General features: G+C 44.5%; 1 protein-coding gene across 12 annotated transcripts in view; it reads right to left on the minus strand.

Moving 5' to 3' along the window:
• The window catches only part of si:ch211-15d5.11 (nuclear receptor coactivator 7), a 342,600-nt gene that overhangs the window by 38,683 nt on the left and 282,939 nt on the right, over positions 1-20,978 (minus strand). For 11 of the 12 annotated variants that reach the window (XM_059654355.1, XM_059654357.1, XM_059654358.1 and 8 more), the window contains 4 exons: positions 20,622-20,729; positions 17,186-17,329; positions 16,023-16,207; positions 8,222-8,985 (listed from right to left, as the gene is read on the minus strand). In XM_059654355.1, coding sequence (XP_059510338.1) covers positions 8,222-8,985; positions 16,023-16,207; positions 17,186-17,329; positions 20,622-20,729 — 1,201 coding nt within the window. The remainder of the gene's footprint in view (positions 1-8,221; positions 8,986-16,022; positions 16,208-17,185; positions 17,330-20,621; positions 20,730-20,978) is intronic. The other variant, XM_059654356.1, reaches the window with a different exon arrangement.

Here is a 20,978-nt window from a genome sequence, read left to right on the forward strand (position 1 = left end):
GAGCGTACAAATACAAGTTAGAACACCGTTCAGGAAGCCAAGTGGCTAATGGAGAGCCTTGAGCTGCCTCCTACTGGCAGAAACTCCACCAATGGTGCCTCCCTGGTTAGAGTCTGTTTTGGTTTTGAACATACTCTTCCAGACACCCCTGACAATATCCGATTGTGGACATAAAAGATCCATTCCTAGCAAAACTAAAACAGCTGATTGTAATAGGGGAAACAGAAGGGTCATCACAACCCAGGCTGAAACCCTTTCAATCCCGGCGAGACCATTTCACCATATTACTATGATGAGCAAGGGTGCCGAATAAAAATCGCACCAGATGCTGACTGAACTCCACCAAGGTCATCCAGTGGCTTCCAAGATGAAGATGCTCGCAAGGAGCTATGTCTAGTAGCTGGGATTGGATGCCAAATAGCTGCAATGGTGGGGCAATGCCCCAAGTGCCAATAAGGACAAAAAGTGTGGGAATGGCTGGGAAAATCCTGGAGTTGGTTGCATGTTCATTATGCTGGTCCTTTCATGGGCTCCATGTTCCTGGTCACCGTGGATGCCCATTCAAAGTGGTTGGACATGCATAAAGTTTGTTCAGCAAACTCAGAGATGACGATTGAGAAGCTGTGAGCTACACAGACTCCCAGAAGTACTGGTTACAGACAATGGGATGTCATTTACAAGCAAAGAATCTGAATATTTCCTGAAGTCAAATGGCATTCAGCACATAAGAACAGCTTTCATATCATTCATTGTCCAATGGTCTAGCAGAAAGAGTGGTTCAAACACTGAATTCAAACATTTAAAAAAGTAGCCAATAGCATCATTTGATACCAAACTATCCCTGTTCCCTTACATTTCCTTTATGTTCGATTATAGGACCAACTCTCATGCAACAACAGGGATAGCTCCAGCAGAGTTGCTGATGGGGAGAGGATTCCACACCAGGTTAAACCTGATATTCCCAGACCTGGGGTAGAAGGGGAGGGTGAAACAGCAGCAGGAACACCAATACTGGCCACATACTGCCTCTATTCGAGGGAGACAATTTAATTCAGGAGACAAAGTTTGTTGCCAGATCATGGAAATGGCCCCGTATGGTAAGAGCTGAGGTTGACATGAGGTCAAGTCCTGTCAATCCCAAACATGTGGATCACCTTAATACTGGCCAATAGGGCAGCAACAAAGTATACCTGGAACCCCAGAACAGCTGGAAGACCTGCCAGAAACCATAGGTTCTTCCCTTCTATTTAGTGTCGAGCAAACCTCAGAGACCGAGATGGATGCAGCCTTGATATTGTTACTGTGGAAGAAACTCCCCCATGACGCTCTGAACGCAAGAGACAGACTACTGTCCTATACACGATACCTGTGTCAGAGTCCGAATCAGAAGAACCAGACTTCAGGTAAAAATGTCACAAGAGCCTATAAAGTGAAGACTAGGCCTACATCCCAGGACTTAACAGGGAAGGGATGTAATGATTGGAACCAGGTTCATGTTGTTGTCTATGAGGTCGGTGATTGGGGTTGTTAACCTGGGTCAATCAAAAGCCCTGGCTGATCGATATAACCAGGAAATTAGATCTCCTCAGTTCAATGGGCTGACTCTGAGCTGGCTGGTCACAGCCAGTTTATTGTGTACAAATAAATAAGGGGTGATTGGGGACAGGATACCAGCCTCTGTGCAGTTATTTCAAAAACAAAAAGTGCTAACATCACATTGGGTCAGGCAGCATCCATAGAGAAAAGCAAGTTAATGTTCCGAGTCTAGATGATTCTTCATCAGAGCTCTTCATCAGACAAGGCAGATGCAGAAAGGTTGTTTCCTCTTGCAGAAGAGTCCACAACCAGAGGGCATAATCTCAGAATAAGGGGTCATGCATCTAAGACATGAGGAGGAATTTCTTCTCTCAGAAAAAAAAACTGCTCCTAGGAGCAACACAAGAAGACTTGGCGGGTACTTGTGCACAAAACACAGAGAGCTAGGACACAGGTGCAGCAGGTAATCAGGAAAGCTAATGGAACTCTGGCCCCTAATTCAAGGGGGTTGGGGTATAAGAGCAGGGAACTCCTACTACAACTGTACAGGGAGCTGGTGAGACCACATCTGGAATATTGTGAGCACATATTATCCCTCTATTTAAGGAAAGTTAATATTTCATTGGACACTGTTCAGTGAAGGTTCACAAAGATGATTCCTGGATTGGAGGGATTGTTTTATGAGCAAAGGCTAAACAGGTTGGGACTCAATTCACTGGAGTTTAGAAGAATGAGAGATGATCTAATTGAAACATATAGCATTCTTAAGGGGCTGAACAGAGTAAAGGCTGAGAAGATATTTCTCCTCATTGGACAGACTAAGACTAGACAGCACAGTCTCAGAATTAAGGGGTGCCAATTTAAAAATTAGATGAGGGGGAGTTTCTTCTCTGAGGGATGTGAGTCTCTGGAACTCCTTTCCATTGAGCTGTGGGGACAGAGTCCTTGTGTATATTTACGGCTGAAATAGATTCTTGATCAGCCAGGGAATCAAGAGGTACAGAAAAGGCAGGAAAGTGCACGTGACAAATATTGAATCAGCCGTGATCCTACTAAATAGGCTCAAGGGACCAAACAACCTACTCCTGTTCTTATTTCTTATAGTCTGATGAGAGTTGGCCTTATTGGGAGGGAAAGGAAAAAAGGTGACAAATTAGAAGAAAGAAATATTCTTAACTTTAGCAAAGTGAATACAAAATTGACTGCATCTTTCAATTGATGTCTTTGTTTTAGAGAATCATAGAACTCCTACAGTGCAGAATGAGGCCAATCTTTCTACTGAGTCTGCACTGGCCTTCTGAAGAGCATCCCAACTACATTCAGTCACCTACTATAATCCCACAACATCACATTTATCATGACTAATCCAACAGGTCTACAAATCCCTGGACAATTTAGCATGGCCAAACCACATAACTTGCATATCTTTGGTCTGTGGGAGGAAAAAGGAGCACCTGGAGGAAAACCACACAGGCATGGGGACAACATGCAAACTTAACACAGTCACCCAAAGCTGGAACTGAACCCAGGTCCCCAGCATTGTGAGGTAGCAATGCTAACCACTCAGCCTCCGTGCCAGAGTTTTATTAAATTTTCCTTTTCAAATAATAGTCAGAAACTTTTTCCTAGGATGGAGGTAGCTATTACGAGGGGACATAGTTTTTAAGTGAGTGGAAGTAGATATAGGCAGAGATAGGTTGTTTACTCAGAGTGGTAGGGGCGTGGAATGCATTGCCAGAGAGGGTAGTGGAGTCGGCCTCATTAGGGCATTTAAGGGCTATTAGATAGGCATATGAATGACAGTATAAGGTAGGGGTGGAGGCTAGATACATGTTATGTTTAGAGTAAAAGTTCAGGACAACAATGTGGGCTAAAGGGCCTGTACTGTGCTGTACTCTTCTGCGGTCAATGGTCTACGTTCTAATAATCCAAGATCATCTTATCCTAAATACCACATACAAGCTGAAAGATCAATATATACATATCCTGCAGGGGTCATTTCCCCAATTTTCTTTCAATGGGGTGAATGGAGACTGTATTTCACCATGAGTGTTACAAATTGTTGTTTGTTGGCATGGAACTGGACTATTGTTGACACACATGGTCAGTTTTTCATCTTCGCCCTGATGAACGCAATAAGACTCTACGATAAAATGTGTCTTTTTTCAGGAATACCATGTTATATTTGGAAATACATTTTCCAAGGTCGTAAGCAGTTTATTGCAGTAAAGCATTCACATTGAAGTTTAGTTTCTACTGCAACAGTGAAATAGTAATCAGGAACTGATGAAAACACATTAGAAGATGTTAATATTAGTGTAGTTAATTTGATATTTCAACAGCTTTAATGCCGGTTCACGAATGAGGCTATCAATGTCATGGTTTGTGAGCTGGAAGCTTATGTTGCCAAATTTTATCCATCAGCAGTTCAAGGATAATTATAATTTTCACGTATTTAATTTTCCCTTTTAAAGTAAAGGTTCACTTTTAGATGTGGCTAATCTTTGTACTGCCTTCAAAATGGCAAGACTCTTTTATAAACTCTGTTCTACAATTTTCAATTTAATTCCTTTAATAATTGTGTTATTCTCATGAACTTCTAAAATCACAATCAATACAGTAATGTGAAAAGGAAAGGAGATTATATCTTTTGGGATTACAGTTTGCTGATATGTTTGGTAATTTTACGAACCTGCAGCTGACAACAAATTCATGATTACAGAGATAGTAGGAACTGCAGATGCTGGAGGATCAGAGATAACAAGGTGTAGAGCTGGATGAACACAGCAGGCCAAGCAGCATCAGAGGAGCAGAAAAACTGACATTTCGGGCCGAGACCCTTCTTCAAAAATGGCGGAGGAGGGGTTTCTGAAATAAATAGGGAGAGACGGACAGAAGATGGATACAGGAGAAGATAGGTAGAGAGGAGACAGACAGTTCAAAGAGGCGGGGATGGAGCCAGTAAAGGTGAATGTAGGTGGGGAGGTAGGGAGGAGATAGGTCAGTCCAGGGAGGACGGACAGGTCAAGGGGGCGGGATGAGATTAGGAGGTAGGAGACAGGGGGTGGAGCTTGAGGTTGGAGGAGGGGATAGGTGGGAGGAAGGACATGTTAGGTAGACGGGGATGAGCAGGGCTGGTTTTGGGATGCGGTGAAGGGAGGGGAGATTTTGAAGCTTCTGAAATCCACATTGATACCATAAGGCTGCAGGGTTCCCAAGCAGAATAAGAGTTGCTGTTCCTGCAACCTTCAGGTAGCATCGTTGTGGCACTGCAGTAGGCCCAGGAAGGACATGTCGTCTGCGGAATGGAAGGTGCAGTTGTTTAGTGCGAACCAAGCCTAGGTGTTCTGCAAAGTGGTCCCCAAGCCTCTGCTTGGTTTCCCTGATGTAGAGGGGGTCACAACGGGAACAGCGGATGCAGTATACCACATCAGCAGATGTGCAGGTGAACATTTGCTTGATGTGGTAAGTCTTCTTGGGGCCTGGTGTAGGGGCAGGTGTAGCACTTCCTGCGGTTGCAGGGAAAAGTGCCAGGTGAGGTGGGGCTGGAGGGGAGTGTGGAGCAGGCAAGGGAGTCCAGAAAGCAGGTAAGGGTGGGGAGGGAAAAATGCCTTTGGTGGTAGGGTGGGATTGCAGATGGCGGAAGTGTCCGAGGATCACGTGTTAGATCCAGAGGTTGGTGGGGTGGTATGTGAGGACGTGGGGAATTCTGTTTTGGTCTCCTCTCCACCTACCTTCTCCTCTATCCATCTTCTATCCGCCTCCCCATCTCTCCCTATTTATTTCAGAACGCCCTTCCCCTCCCCCATTTCTGAAGAAGGGTCTAGGCCTGAAACATCATACTTCTGCTCCTGAGATGCTGCTTGGCCTGCTGTGTTCATCCAGCTCTTCACCTTGTTATCTCAAAATTCATGATTACCTTGTTTTCTTATAAACAATTTTTAATTAATCAGCTCAGACATGTTATAATCCACCTCCAAGGTAGATGGGATTGAACCTTGACCTGTTTGGCACAGGCAGGGACACTGTCGCTGCACCACAAGACCCACTAATATGTTGTAATAAAATCTCAAATGTTACAGCCGAAAGCAGCAATGTTTCTTCTCAGTATTAATGAAGATGTAAAGCAGTGGATAGTTTAGTTGCAGTTAAACCTGTTCAATTGACGCTACTTTTCACCACTCCTGCAAGCTACAACTGTTTCACTCTTGCTGACAATCGATAGAAGTGAAAAGAGGTAGAAATGTAAATGGTTGTGAGTAGGACATGGAGCCTTCTCACCTTCTCTAATGTGTTTCATCTTGATTTTTAAAAACTGAGAAGAAAAAACTACAGGAAATTATTGGGCGGCTGAGTGGTTCTGCAGTTAGCACTACTGCCTCACAGTGATAGTGACTCGGATTCAATTCCATCCTTGGGTGACTGTCTGTGTGGAGTTTGCACGTTCTCCCTGTGATCGTTTGGGTTTCCTCTGGGTGCTCCAGTTTCCTCCCACCGTCCAAAGATGTGCAGGTTAGGGTGGATCAGCCATGCTAAATTGCCCCATAGTGTCCAGAGATATGCCGGTTAGGTGGGTTAGCCAAGGGAAATGCAGGGATACAGGGATAGGATAGGGTAGGGGGTCTGGATGGGATGCTCTTCTGAGGGTGGGTGTGGATTCAGTGGGCTGAATGGCCTGTTTCCACACTGTGGGGACTCAATACAGGTATTTGTAATTAATATATTGAACATCTATAATCCATAACTTGCAAAGTACATAATTCCCCTGGAGTAACATTAAAGAAAAATTGATATACTGGTATCTTGTTTTTTCTTGGTGCCTGGAACAAAGAATGCCGAAGTAAATAAGGCAGAGCAAATCTTCCTGCTTCAGTAGCTAAGCTTGGAGGATTCAATGAGAACTTAGTGACTACAAGCACCGTGCCAGACTCATGGCTTCTACCAGCTTAAAGGACAAAGGTCCAGTCATGTCTGAGGACACACATCACTTACAAGTTCCCTTTACAGAAGAGATGGTAATGCTTATTCTATTTTTAACCACTTGTTCAAAAAAAAGGTTCCACTTTGAACTTTTTCGAATTTCTACATTGACGGGAGTCCTTTAATCAATATTGGAATGTTCATGTAAATAATTGTGTAAACCATAAGATCTTCATTCTTCACTTTGGTAATGTCCCTTTATTAACACATAATTCTCACTCATTGGCAATAATTCTCTATGTTGCAAGATAAATTTGGAGCAGGCACGTCGGGTAATGCTCAACTTGCTGCCTCACCACCCAGAATGTTTACCAGATCACAAACCAAACAGTTTAGAAGCTGACCGGTGACTTTCTCAGTCAATGGTAAGCCTTGACAACGGAGTCCTGCCTCAATGGATACTGCCAGCCATCAGAGGCTATTGGTCATGCATAGTCTTTCGGGAATCCAATGACAAGAAGGTAAGTTTTTGTTTTGCTTCATATGGGTTGGGTGTTGCTAAAAGATGGAGGGTGGTCAGAGAGGTTGAAGGAATGGACTAGGGTGGTTTTCAAAAGCTACCCTCTTGCATTCATCTGTGACTCCCATTGCCCTGGTGCCCTGAGTCCTGATGAAGGGTCTTGAACCAAAACATTGACTTTCCTACTCTTCTGATGCTACCTGTCCTGCTGTGTTCCTCCAGCTCCACACTGTTTTGACTCGACTCAGCATCTCTGATAACATAACTGCTGTGGCTGCAACAGCAGATCCAAGCTGCTAGCTTTTCTGAGGCATCCTGACTCCTCAAAGGTCCTCCACTGTCTGCAAGACAAAACTTAATAATATGATGGAATTCATTCCAGTTGCCTGGATGGACAGAACTCTAATAACACTCAAGAGTCACGGCATCATACATGACAAAGCAGCCTGCTTGCTGAGCACCATATCGAACATCTTAAATATTTACTTCCTCTGTCACACACAGGCAGGAGTTTGCACTCACTACAAGATGCATGCACCAACCCCCCTTTTACAGCACCTTCCAAATCAGTGACCTTTACCACCAAAAGGACAAAGGGAGCAGACACACGGGAACACCACAATCTTCACGCTGCCCTCCAAGTCACACACCGTTCTGACTAGAAACTATAACATCATTCTTTGACTGTTGCTGGGTCAAAATCCCAGAACTCCCTTCCTAATGGCACTGAGTCTGTACCCACACCAGATGGCTACAACAATTAAAGAAGGTGGCCGACCACTATCTTCTCAAAACAATTAGGAAATGCTAAGTTCTATAAAGGGCTCAAAACAGTGATTGTCACAAACCCCTTCAAATGCTTATATAATATATGTAAACATTTTTGAATAATTCATGACTTAAATTAATAACCCCAAGTATATTCTTGCAAGGAAATACAGAGCTGAAAGGTCAGGTGCTTTCTTCTAAGAAGGGAAGTCATAAGTTCAGCCACTGTGGGCGACTGTCTTGTAGCTGCCCAGAGTTTGATTAGTGAGCAAGACTGAGGAAAAGAGTCCTGGGAGCTGGGCTCCAGGTTATTCTTTCAAATGGGAAAGAGGTCTGGGTGAGATAGTCTATGGCAGAATAGAAACAGAGAAAAGATAAAGGAAATGAAGGGAAAAGCTGGAATACTTTGATTCGCATAAATATGCTGTTCTAACTGGCTGGGGCAAAAAGCAAAATCGACTTGCAAATGTCCCTTACCTTGTTTCAACCCATGCTTCTGTGCCAGTTTGGGTAATCTATCCTTTGTGTGGATCTTCTGTTTATCATACTCACTAAACAGATCATCTTTGGTTTTGTTGATTGCACAGCAGACCTCTTCTTTCTTCAATCTAGATAGTTCACTGCAAAGCAGTTTCCCTTCTGTGTTTTCTCCACTGTGACTCCATGGATATTCAGGATATCCATGATCTAACAGGTTTATCTCACAAAAAGCTGCGGTTTTATCATCTCCGTCACAGTTGGCATTACAGAGTTTCTCTAGTTTAATTTCTTTGTGTAACATCTCCTCTGTCAGTGCATGAGTTAAATGTTGGTTGCCATGATAATCTTCATTTGGTCCAAATTTTCTTTCTCTTATGCTTTGTTCATCACAATAATTCTCATTCTCTGCTATTAACTTATCTCCTCCCCATTTTGTTCTGTTTGGAATAGTAAATGTTTCTTTATATTCAGTTTCACCATGTTCTTCCAGATCCTGGCATGTTACACTGTGCTGCAAATCTGCAGTTTCATTAGACGATTTCTCATCAATGTGACTGAGAGAATCTGGACACGAGTGGCATATGCTGCTAAATTTTGTTGAAGCTTCAGTTCCTTGATCAACAGGAACTGAATCTGTTCTTTTCATCTTCATACATTGGGTATTGTGTTTGGTCGGAGCTACTAAACTAATTGGATGAGATTTCCTACGGTAGATGTTAGCAGTATTTCTTCCAGTTTGAGACTGAACAGAAGCCTTCTTTCTGAAGGAGAAAAAGAGAATGTTTACCTCCTTGAGACAAAGTAAAGTTGCATAATTTAACAGTGAAGCAATGACATTTTCCAGCACAAGCAAGACCACCTGGAGCCACTGTGTGGAACTTGTACCCATGCCTTCTCAGAATGGATGGGGCTATGGACAGCTAAATTCTCTAAAATGGGGAAGCTAAATTCAACTCATTGCAAGCTGCTGAGATCTGGTTTCAAGCGGGCTTTTTAGGTTCGCACAAACAGTTTGTTCTGCAAATATGAGTTGCTATTCACATCATTTCTGAGGTGCATGCCTCAGATTTTACAACCAGTTTGGCTTTAATGGCTGCACACCAGCTTTCCCAGAGCTTAAGACATGTAGCAGAAAAGGAAAGCAGAAACTTGTTCACTACATGCTTTTCCTGCATTGTTTTTTTAGCTAGGAACAGCACGAGATATGGACTCAGCTTGCACTGACACTATTCTTTTTCAACTGTCCTGTTGCACCGTTGCAGAAAAGTTCGCTCCTATCTGTAAGTCCACCTTCAATCTGACCAACTGTCAGGTGGTTTCACATGATTAATGATTACCTGATTGTTGTCAGCCTACCCTGTCCTCTCCTCATAGATGTCAAGGACTTTGTGTCTGTGAGGCTCTTCATTGGTACAATCCAAAACCTATCATGTAGTCCTTTTCTCTTCTCATAGCTTTTTATTTTCATCAACTTCAGATGTTCATTCAATAATTTCATAACTAAAAGGAATATTACAAAATCACTCCAAATTTCAGTCAGGTAGTTGAGATAAAATAGTCCTGTGTGCTTTTATAAATAGTATCAGTGATAATGGGAACTGCAGATGCAGGAGAATCCAAGATAATAAAATGTGAGGCTGGATGAACACAGCAGGCCCAGCAGCATCTCAGGAGCACAAAAGCTGACGTTTCGGGCCTAGACCCTTCATCAGAGAGGGAGATGGGGTGAGGGAACTGGAATAAATAGGGAGAGAGGGGGAGGCGGACCGAAGATGGAGAGAAAAGAAGATAGGTTGGGAGGAGAGTATAGGTGGGGAGGTAGGGAGGGGATAGGTCAGTCCAGGGAAGATGGACAGGTCAATGAGGTGGGATGAGGTTAGTAGGTAGGAGATGGAGGTGCAGCTTGGGGTGTGAGGAAGGGATGGGTGAGAGGAAGAACAGGTTAGGGAGGCAGAGACAGGTTGGGCTGGTTTTGGGATGCAGTGGGTGGAGGGGAAGAGCTGGGCTGGTTGTGTGGTGCAGTGGGGGGAGGGGACGAACTGGGCTGGTTTTGGGATGCGGTGGGGGAAGGGGAGATTTTGAAGCTGGTGAAGTCCACATTGATACCATTGGGCTGCAGGGTTCCCAAGCGGAATATGAGTTGCTGTTCCTGCAATCTTTGGGTGGCATCATTGTGGCACTGCAGGAGGCCCATGACGGACATGTCATCTGAAGAATGGGAGGGGGAGTGGAAATGGTTTGCAACTGGGAGGTGCAGTTGTTTATTGCGAACCGAGCGGAGGAGTTCTGCAAAGCGGTCCCCAAGCCTCCACTTGGTTTCCCCAATGTAGAGGCAGCCACACCGGGTACAATGGATGCAGTATACCACATTGGCAGATGTGCAGGTGAACCTCTGCTTAATATGGAAAGTCATCTTGGGGCCTGGAATAGGGGTGAGGGAGGAGGTGTGGGGGCAAGTGTAGCATTTCCTGCAGTTGCAGGGGAAGGTGCCAGGTGTGGTGGGGTTGGAGGGCAGTGTGGAGCAAACAAGGGAGTCACAGAGAGAGTGGTCTCTCCGGAAAGCAGACAAGGGTGGGAATGGAAAAATGTCTTGGGTGGTGGGGTCAGATTGTAGATGGCGGAAGTGTCGGAGGATGATGCGTTGTATCTGGAGGTTGGTGGGGTGGTGTGTGAGAACGAGGGGGATCCTCTTTGGGTGGTTGTGGCAGGGGCGGGGTGTGAGGGATGTGTTGTGGGAAATGCGGGAGACATGGTCAAGGGGGTCTCGACCACTGTGGGGGGAAATTTGCGGTCCTTGAAGAACTTGGGCATCTGGGATGTGCGGCAGTGGAATGCCTCATCGTGGGAGCAGATGCGACGGGGGCGGAGGAATTGGGAATAGGGGATGGAATTTTTACAGGAGGGTGGGTTGGAGGAGGTGTATTCTAGGTAGCTGTGGGAGTCGGTGGGCTTGAAATGGACATCAGTTACAAGCTGGTTGCCTGAAATGGAGACTGAGAGGTCCAGGAAGGTGAGGGATGTGCTGGAGATGGCCCAGGTGAACTGAAGATTGGGGTGGAAGGTGTTGGTGAAGTGGATGAACTGTTCGAGCTCCTCTGGGGAGCATGAGGCGGCGCCGATACAGTCATCAATGTAATGGAGGAAGAGGTGGGGTTTGGGGCCTGTGTAGGTGCGGAAGAGGGACTGTTCCACGTAACCTACAAAGAGGCAGGCATAGCTGGGGCCCATGCGGGTGCCCATGGCCACCCTCTTTGTCTGTAGGAAGTGGGAGGAATCGAAAGAGAAGTTGTCTGTAGGAAGTGGGAGGAATCAAAAGAGAAGTTGTCTGCAGGAGGTGGGAAGAATTGAAAGAGAAGTTGTTCTGTAGGAAGTGGTCAACCTATTGTCTCAGCCTGTTTCTGCCCCACCAAACTCATCTCCACCTATCTGGACTGCATTTTCTCCCCTTTGGTCCAGGAACTCCCTACTTACATCCGTGACACCACCCACGCCCTCCACCTCCTCCAGGACTTCCAATTCCCTGGCCCCCAACACCTCATGTTCACCATGGACGTCCAGTCCCTATACACCTGTATTCCGCATGCAGATGGCCTCAAGGCCCTCCGCTTCTTACTGTCCCGCCGGCCCGACCAGTCCCCCTCCATCGACACCCTCATCCGCCTAGCCGAACTCGTCGTCACCCTCAACAACTTCTCTTTCAATTCCTCCCACTTCCTACAGACAAAGTGGGTGGCCATGGGCACCCGCATGGGCCCCAGCTATGCCTGCCTCTTTGTAGGTTACAAGGAACAGTCCCTCTTCCGCACCAAGTTCTTCAAGGACCGCAACTTCCCCCCACAGTGGTCGAGAACCTCCTTGACCGTGTCTCCCGCATTTCCCGCAACACATCCCTCACCACCCGCCCCTGCCACAACCGCCAAAAGAGGATCCCCCTCATTCTCACACACCACCCCACCAACCTCCGGATACAATGCATCATCCTCCGACACTTCCGCCATCTACAATCTGACCCCACCACACAAGACATTTTTCCATCCCCACCCTTGTCTGCTTTCCGGAGAGACCACTCTCTCCGTGACTCCCTTGTTTGCTCCACACTGCCCTCCAACCCCACCACACCTGGCACCTTCCCCTGCAACCGCAGGAAATGCTACACTTGCCCCCACACCTCCTCCCTCACTCCTATCCCAGGCCCCAAGATGACTTTCCATATTAAGCAGAGGTTCACCTGCACATCTGCCAATGTGGTATACTGCATCCATTGTACCCGGTGTGGCTTCCTCTATATTGGGGAAACCAAGCGGAGGCTTGGGGACCGCTTTGCAGAACACCTCCGTTCGGTTCGCAATAAACAACTGCACCTCCCAGTCGCAAACCATTTCCACTCCCCCTCCCATTCTTTAGATGACATGTCCATCATGGGCCTCCTGCAGTGCCACAATGATGCCACCCGAAGGTTGCAGGAACAGCAACTCATATTCCGCTTGGGAACCCTGCAGCCCAATGGTATCAATGTGGACTTCACCAGCTTCAAAATCTCCCCTTCCCCCACCGCATCCCAAAACCAGCCCAGTTCATCCCCTCCCACCACTGCACCACACAACCAGCCCAGCTCTTCCCCTCCAACCACTGCATCCCAAAACCAGCCCAACCTGTCTCTGCCTCCCAAACCTGTTCTTCCTCTCACCCATCCCTTCCTCCCACCCCAAGCCGCACCTCCATCCCTACCTACTAACCTCATCCCACCTCCTTGACCTGTCCATCTTCCCTGGACTGACCTATCCTCTCCCTACCTCCCCACCTATCTTCTTTTCTCTCCATCTTTGGTCCGCCTCCCCCTCTCTCCCTATTTATTTCGGAACCCTCACCCCATCCCCCTCTCTGATGAAGGGTCTAGGCCCGAAACGTCAGCTTTTGTGCTCCTGAGATGCTGCTGGGCCTGCTGTGTTCATCCAGCCTCACACTTTATTATCTTCTGCTTTCATAAATAGTTCTGTTTGCTCTGTTTATCTCCCCACACTTTTGTGACCTACTTAGCTTAGTCAGATTTGCCTTTCCATTCTTAGTTAGTAACTTCGCCTATGTCTCCTTTTTGACCCCGTCTGAAGGTCTTTGATGTCCTTCCAGATTCCCTTTGATTGCGCCTCCAAGTTGCTGTTCTGTCAGTTCCAACACTGACTGACTCTGCTGGTTCCAGTGTTTCTCCTACCCTTGCTCTGACCATGCCCCAAGTATTATGACTCTTCTCATCCCAGTGTTCATTTGGACTAAAATCCACCGGTCTCTCAACTTGATTCCCATTAACTTAATTCACTTCTTTCAGTTCTGATCTGTAGTTGCTCTACAAAGTTAGTAAAGCAGAGAATAGTTGATTTTAATTAAAGTAATGAGGGTTTCAGCTGCTAAGAGAACATGCTGATGTTTGATTTAACTTATATATTTATAGTATTTTGTTAAGGTAAAGTCAACATAGTTCCATCACAGAAAGACAACTGATAGTGGTTTAACTGAAGGGCCATCAATGTCAGGCAACTGTAAAGGTGAGAAGGTGGGACTTTCATGGTAATCTCAGCTAGTACTGGAATTGAATTGTATTCTGCATTTCAAATCAGTTGTCCAGCTAACTGAGCTAACTGACCACCAGTAAACATGAGTATTTACTGTAACACTCCCAGAATTCAACAAATTAAAACTGACATGAATAAAATTTATCAACCATTATTTTGAGATATTTAATATCAACCTGATCAGACATTTTCTAACATATCTCTGGTGCAGGTGGGACTTGAACCTATAGAAGTGGGGTCATTAACACAATGCCACAAAAACCCCAAACATGATTTTGAAATCAAGATAACAAATTGGTCTGGATATGGGAGGCTTTGATACAATCTCTATGAGTCCCCTCGAAAGTGACACAAAGTCAACAATAAGTGCCATGTTTTAACGACAGGAGACTAAGACTGAAGAAAAAAGTAATAATTGATTAGTTAGACTTTAATTTAGTGACTGCTACAAAAGTATATCTTCCCTCCGCTCTCTTTTCATATTGATTCAGGAGAAACACTTGCCTTTCAGTATTACACGTGGGAGTCATTACAGCAGAGGGTATTACCATTGATCCTGGGAGAGGCTTCGCAGTGGTCGAGAACGCCCTTGACCGCGTCTCCTGCATTTCCCGCAACACATCCCTCACACCCCGCCCCCGCCACAACTGCCCAAACAGGATCCCCCTTGTTCTCACATACCACCCCACCAACCTCCGGATACAATGAAACATCATCCTCCGACACTTCCGCCATCTACAATCTGACCCCACCACCCAAGACAATTTTCCATCCCCACCCTTGTCTGCTTTTCGGAGAGACCACTCTCTCCGTGACTCCCTTGTTCGCTCCACACTGCCCTCCAACCCCTCCACACCCGGCACCTTCCCCTGCAACCGCAGGAAATGCTACACTTGCCCCCACACCTCCTCCCTCACCCCTATCCCAGACCCCAAGATGAGTTTCCATATTAAGCAGAGGTTCACCTGCACATCTGCCAATGTGGTATTCTGCATCCATTGTACCCGGTGTGGCTTCCTCTATATTGGGGAAACCAAGCAGAGGCTTGGGGACCGCTTTGCAGAACACCTCTGCTCGGTTCGCAATAAACAACTGCGCCTCCCAGTCGCAAACCATTTCCACTCCCCCTCCCATTCTTTAGATGACATGTCCATCATGGGCCTCCTGCAGTGCCACAATGATGCCACCCGAAAGTTGCAGGAACAGCAACTCATATTCCGCTTGGGAACCCTGCAGCCCAATGGTATCAATGTGGACTTCACCAGCTTCAAAATCTCCCCTTCCCCCACCGCATCCCAAAACCAGCCCAGTTCGTCCCCTCCCCCCACTGCACCACACAACCAGCCCAGCTCTTCCCCTCCATCCACTGCATCCCAAAACCAGTCCAACCTTTCTCTGCCTCCCTAACCTGTTCTTCCTCTCACCCATCCCTTCCTCACACCCCAAGCCGCACCTCCATCTCCTACCTACTATCCTCATCCCACCTCCTTGACCTGTCCGTCTTCCCTGGACTGACCTATCCCCTCCCTACCTCCCCACCTATCTTCTTTTCTCTTCATCTTCGGTCCGCCTCCCCCTCTCTCCCTATTTATTCCAGAACCCTCACCCCATCCCCCTCTCTGATGAAGGGTCTAGGCCCGAAACGTCAGCTTTTGTGCTCCTGAGATGCTGCTGGGCCTGCTGTGTTCATCCAGCCTCACATTTTATTACCATTGATCCTGAACCTCATTTCCTGATATATGCATACACACGCAGACATACCTGACAAAGCTAATTTACTGTGCATCAACTACCATCTCTTGTTAGCATCTATCAATTTGGAAATGGGGGAAGGCCTCACACATTCCAGTGCAAAGTTATGCCAGGATTCTCTCCCTTTCTCATACACTTTGTCCAATTTCTGCAATAATTTTGGATATTATAGGAAAGCATTTGGTCCATTTCGAGAATGTAGACCATTGCTGTGTAACTTGTGCATTTTTATTTTCAATGTTCAGTTATTTAATATATAGATATATAATGTACGGGACAACAATAATTCAGTATAAATCTCTAAACATTTACAAAAGTAATCTCATCTTTAACATCCATGAAGTGCACTGTGTAGAAGGAATCATCAGCAGAATAAGCCTAAATTGTGATTTCTATTACTTTTCAAATGAACTGCATTCAAGAGAATCTGTAATAAACATTCAGATTTGAATATTCTGATCTGATTTTAAGTCACTTACAAGGGAGAAGAGATGCAAACTTTCATTTGAGAAACATCTTTATGAGACATTGCTGAAATGAGTGACTCCATGTCACAAGAAAATAAATAGTCTTCACAGCCATTTTCAACAACAAGAGGATGGGATTTGTATGGATCAAAAAATATCTTTTTTGGAGTGAGGAGTAGGATTCCCATTATAACACCCTACAATGAAATGAGAAACTATAAATAGTAAGACATGATGATTGCAAACCAACTGTTTAGCTGATTAAAATCAAACCATTAAGATGTGACACAATAATCTACTCTTGATAGCTGAACAGTAGAAATGCTAAGAAATCCCTGTGCAAGCATTCATTCAATTTTATGATTAATATTAGTTGGTTCCATTTATCAAACAAAAAATGTGTAATTAATATACAGAAAACCATTTACGTATAAACACATCAGAGATAGTAAGAACTGCCGATGCTGGAGCGAGAGATAACACAGCGTGGAGCTGGAGGAGCCCAGTAGGCCAGGCAGCATCAGGCGAGCAGGAAAGTTGACGTTTTGGGTCGGGATCTTTCTTCAGAAATTCAGAAGAAGGGTCCCGGCCCGAAACGTCAACTTTCCTGCTTCTCTGATGCTGCTTGGCCTGCTGTGTTCCTCCAGCTCCACGCTGTGTTATCTGTGAATAAACACATATTTTGTTTAAGTCATACTGTCACATTGTTGAATTTCATAATGAACAACATTTGTATGTTAGTTGTGTCCATTCACCTCAGGGGTCTCAATTTAGTAGAATGAGAAATGTTCCATTTTTTGAGCCCACCTTCTGCATCAAGGACTTCCAGCAAAGAAGTATGAGTAGACGCAGAGTAAAGGTCCTTCTGCCCTGCTTTGTAATGCACTTATAGTTACATGTGATCTCAATATGGTTAAAGTCACTGTTATGCACGTGCACACATAATGAAAATAAACCAGTTGTCTAACACATTAACAGGAGTTCTTGGATATACTCATCTGCTCAATTACTTCAATGCAATTACCTGGTTATTTAGCCAGACAAGGTTCAGTCTGTACAAGGAACCTAAGTATTCTGACTCTTAGTTAGTAAGAAGAAGTACAAGTAGCTTTGAGAATGTTACAGAGTTTGAGGCACTTAACTTGAAATCTGCCGTTACAAATAAAGTATTTTACCTTTCCATCTGTAAAATATCTGCAACAGATTTTCAGGAATCTTTCAGAAAAGGGTACTTCATCCCACACAGGGGACAAGCAGCTGGGTATGGAGTGTTGGGAGCTGTACCACTGTAGACTGGACATTTCTGTTGAAACAGCATCCTGGAAATTACAAAATGATTGTTATGAAAACAGTATACTAGTTACTTTATTATTCTGCAAAATATAATTTTGGAAATCATTCTTTTACACCAACAATTTATTTTCTTATTATTTGATACATCATGATCTTAAATATTTATGTAAATCTATTGTTGAGAAGGAAACAAAACGCATATGCTCTGGCCTCTATTTGTTTTTATGTCACAACCTGGAGTGAAATTCTAAGCCAAACATTGAGTGGTTGCAGATAAATCACTTCTGAGGCGCAGGCACCAACCACTTTAGATTATGAACATGTACATTTAAAAGAATAGCAGTCATGAAATAGCGACTGCACAGAAGGATCTCTGAGGTCACTTGTGTCCATTCTAGATCCCTGTAAAAGGACCTTAGTTAGTCTGACTCCTCTGCCCTTTCCTCCCAACTGTGCAGTTGTCCCTCTTCAGGTACTAATCCCAATTCCCTTCTGAAAGTCTCAATTATATCTGCCTCCATCATATTCTCAAGAAGTTCACTTAGGTTTTAAACCCCACTGTGAAAGAACATTTTCCTCATGTCACCTTATTTTTTCATTGTGTCTTTACATAAATAATTTGAAGGCACATTAGTCTTACGTCTGTAGTCAGCAAGGTTTTGGAAAGAATTCTGAGGGATAGGATTTATGACTATTTGGAAAAGCATAGCGTGATTAAAGGGAGTCAGCATGGCTTTGTGAGGGGCAGGTCATGCCTTTCAAATCTTAATGAGTTCTTTGAGGAAGTCACGAGATAGATTGATGAGGGTCGAGCAGTGGATGTGGTGTACATGGACTTTAGCAAGGCATTTGATAAGGTTCTCCATGGCAGGCTCATTCATAAAGTCAGGAGGTATGGGATACAGGGTGGTTTGGCTGTCTGGATTCAGAATTGGTTGGCTGGCAGGAGGCAGAGAGTGGTTGTAGATGGTAAGTATTCTGCCTGGAGGTCAGTGCTCAGTGGTGTCCTGCAGGGCTCTGTTCTTGGGTCCCTGCTCTTTGTAGTTTTTATAAAGACTTGGATAAGGAGGTTGAGGGGTGGGTTAGTATGTTTGCTGATGTCACAAAGGTTGGAGGTGCCATTGATAGTATCGAGGGCTATTGCAGGCTTCAGCGAGACATTGACAGTATGCAGAGCTGGGCTGAGAAATGGCAGATGGAGTTCAACCTGGATAAATAGGAGTGATGCATTTTAGAACGTGGAACTTAAATGCTGAATATAGGATCAAAGGCAGGATTCTCGGCAGTGTGGAGAAACAGCGGGATCTTGGTGTTCAAGTGCATAGCTCCCTCAAAGTTGCCACCCAGGTGGATAAGGTTGTTAAGAAAGCATATGGTGTTTTGGCTTCCATTAACAGGGGGATCGAGTTTAAGAGCCGCGAGGTTATGCTGCAGCTCTACAAAACCCTGGTGAGACCACACTTGGAATATTGTGTCCAGTTCTGGTCGTCCTATTATAGGAAAGATGTGGAGGCTTTGGAGAGGGTGCAAAGGAGGTTTACCAGGATGCTGCCTGGACTGGAGGCCTTGTCTTACGAGGAGAGGTTGACTGAGCTCGGACTTTTCTCTCTGGAGGGAAGGAGGAAGAGAGGTGACCTGATTGAGGTGTACAAGGTAATGAGAGGCATGGATAGAGTCGATAGCCAGAGACTTTTTCCCAGGGCAGGACTGCCTGCCACGAGGGGTCATAGTTTTAAGGTGTTAGGAGGAAGGTAAAGAGGAGACGTCAGAGGGAGGTTCTTTAGCCAGAGAGTTGTGAGCGCATGGAATAGTTTACCAGTGGTAGTCATGGAAGCGGAGTCATTAGTAACATTTAAACGACTGCTGGACATGCACATGGACAGCAGTGAATTGAGGGGAATGTAGGTTAGGTTATTTTATTTTTGGATTAGGATTATTCCACGGCACAACATCGTGGGCCGGGGCCTATACTGTGCTGTACTTTTCTACATTCCATGTTCTAAATTAGACCACCTGTGAATTTAAGATTAAACAGCAAATTATCTGAGAAGCTACTCTTTCTACCTATTCAGCCTTCCTTCAGATTAGAAATTAACTTTGACCTTAAATGTCCTGTGGATGCTGGATCTCATGGCATCTATTCTTAAAAAGGAAGGAGAGGTCTCATAGGTTTACTGACCAACTACATCTGATGAAAGAGCAATGCTCCAAAAGTTACTGTTTTCAAATAAACCTGTTGGACTATAAGCTGGTGTCACATCATTTTGATATTACCTTACAAACAACATTCCCTAAAAACATTATCTGGTCATTCTCATGTTGCTGTTTTTCGGAGCTTGTTTGTTGTGTTCCCTTCATTGGTTGTTAAGCATTTTTGGACATGACAAGCTAAAAAAGGCTATAAAAAAAGGCAAATCTTTATTTTCCTTGATACAATGTACAAATGCCCACCATAATGGCACATGGATGTATAGGTCTTGCTTTCATTCTATTTACAGACTTCTTAGCTGCAACATTATGTTTTATTAAAAGAACTTTTGTAAGGGCTAAGGCCAAAGCATAACCAAGGCAATAAATAGTGGATTAGGCACAGGTCTACTTATTGCTCGGCCATCGTTTATCTCATTTCTCACGTTTTATTTTTTGTTTCCTTTCTGTATTCCTGTAATTTCCATAAATAGTTTCTCCAAGTAGGAGTGCAAGATTTATACCAAATAGTCTGCGCCTGTGCTGGAACAATTACCAATTTCTGCCAGTTTTTCCTTATCCTCAAGGGTGGAATAGCCTACTTCAATAAGGGTAAAATTTTATCCAAGTTAATATTAAGTAGTCCTCATTTAGCTATTGCTTTACAGAAATCCCAGGCTATCAGAATCTAAATTTAGAAGCATCTCTGATGCAGCACCATTGTATTCGTGCACTTACCACAACCTTTTAACTCGTACTTTTTAAGCTAATATATTTTGGTACGAAATTATTAGTACCATTTAAACTTCACAACAGTTTCTTTATCAGGATTTTCCAACTAATAGCTTCATGTGTACATTTTACAGATAGAAATTTATCCAGTTCTTTCTAAACAGCTCCCACATTCATGTTTTCACCATTTCAGCTCTTCTCCACAAAGATTCCTAAAGTTATACTGCTTTTTCTCCTGCTCTTTTTGAGATTTTACAAGCTGCTTTTCCAATTTGACAAAAATATTCCTGAAAAGCACAAAGCTACTTTTTAAAAAGGGATTGGATGAAGCCTAACTATGAGAGGAATTTAACTGAATATTGCAAAGGTGTCCCTTTCTATTTGCTGGGTAAAACTTACCAAAGGTTTGTCATACTGCATATCCGATGAAGAAAGAGTCTGTGACTGCCTGGGACTTGAGGATATGGGGCTATCTTCACTCAGTTCTGGATCAGGAACATACAGCTGCTGCAGGAAAAATTCTCATTTCAGAATACATTCATTGTTAGAGTTTTGTGCATAAAATTATTTTCTGAGGGAGCTGGAAATGTAGGTGGACACTACACTGTTTGAGAATTGCTACTCAAGTTATTGGGAAGTACACTCAGGGTTCAAGTCTGGATCATGGCCTTCGTGAGGAACCAAGTGACCCTGATGGAAAGTGAACTGAGTTCTAGTGAGCAGCTTCTTGGTGAGTGGGTCTCATATATCACTCTT

The sequence above is a fragment of the Stegostoma tigrinum genome, chromosome 24 (assembly GCF_030684315.1).
Source record: "Stegostoma tigrinum isolate sSteTig4 chromosome 24, sSteTig4.hap1, whole genome shotgun sequence".
In the NCBI taxonomy this organism is placed as follows: domain Eukaryota; kingdom Metazoa; phylum Chordata; class Chondrichthyes; order Orectolobiformes; family Stegostomatidae; genus Stegostoma; species Stegostoma tigrinum.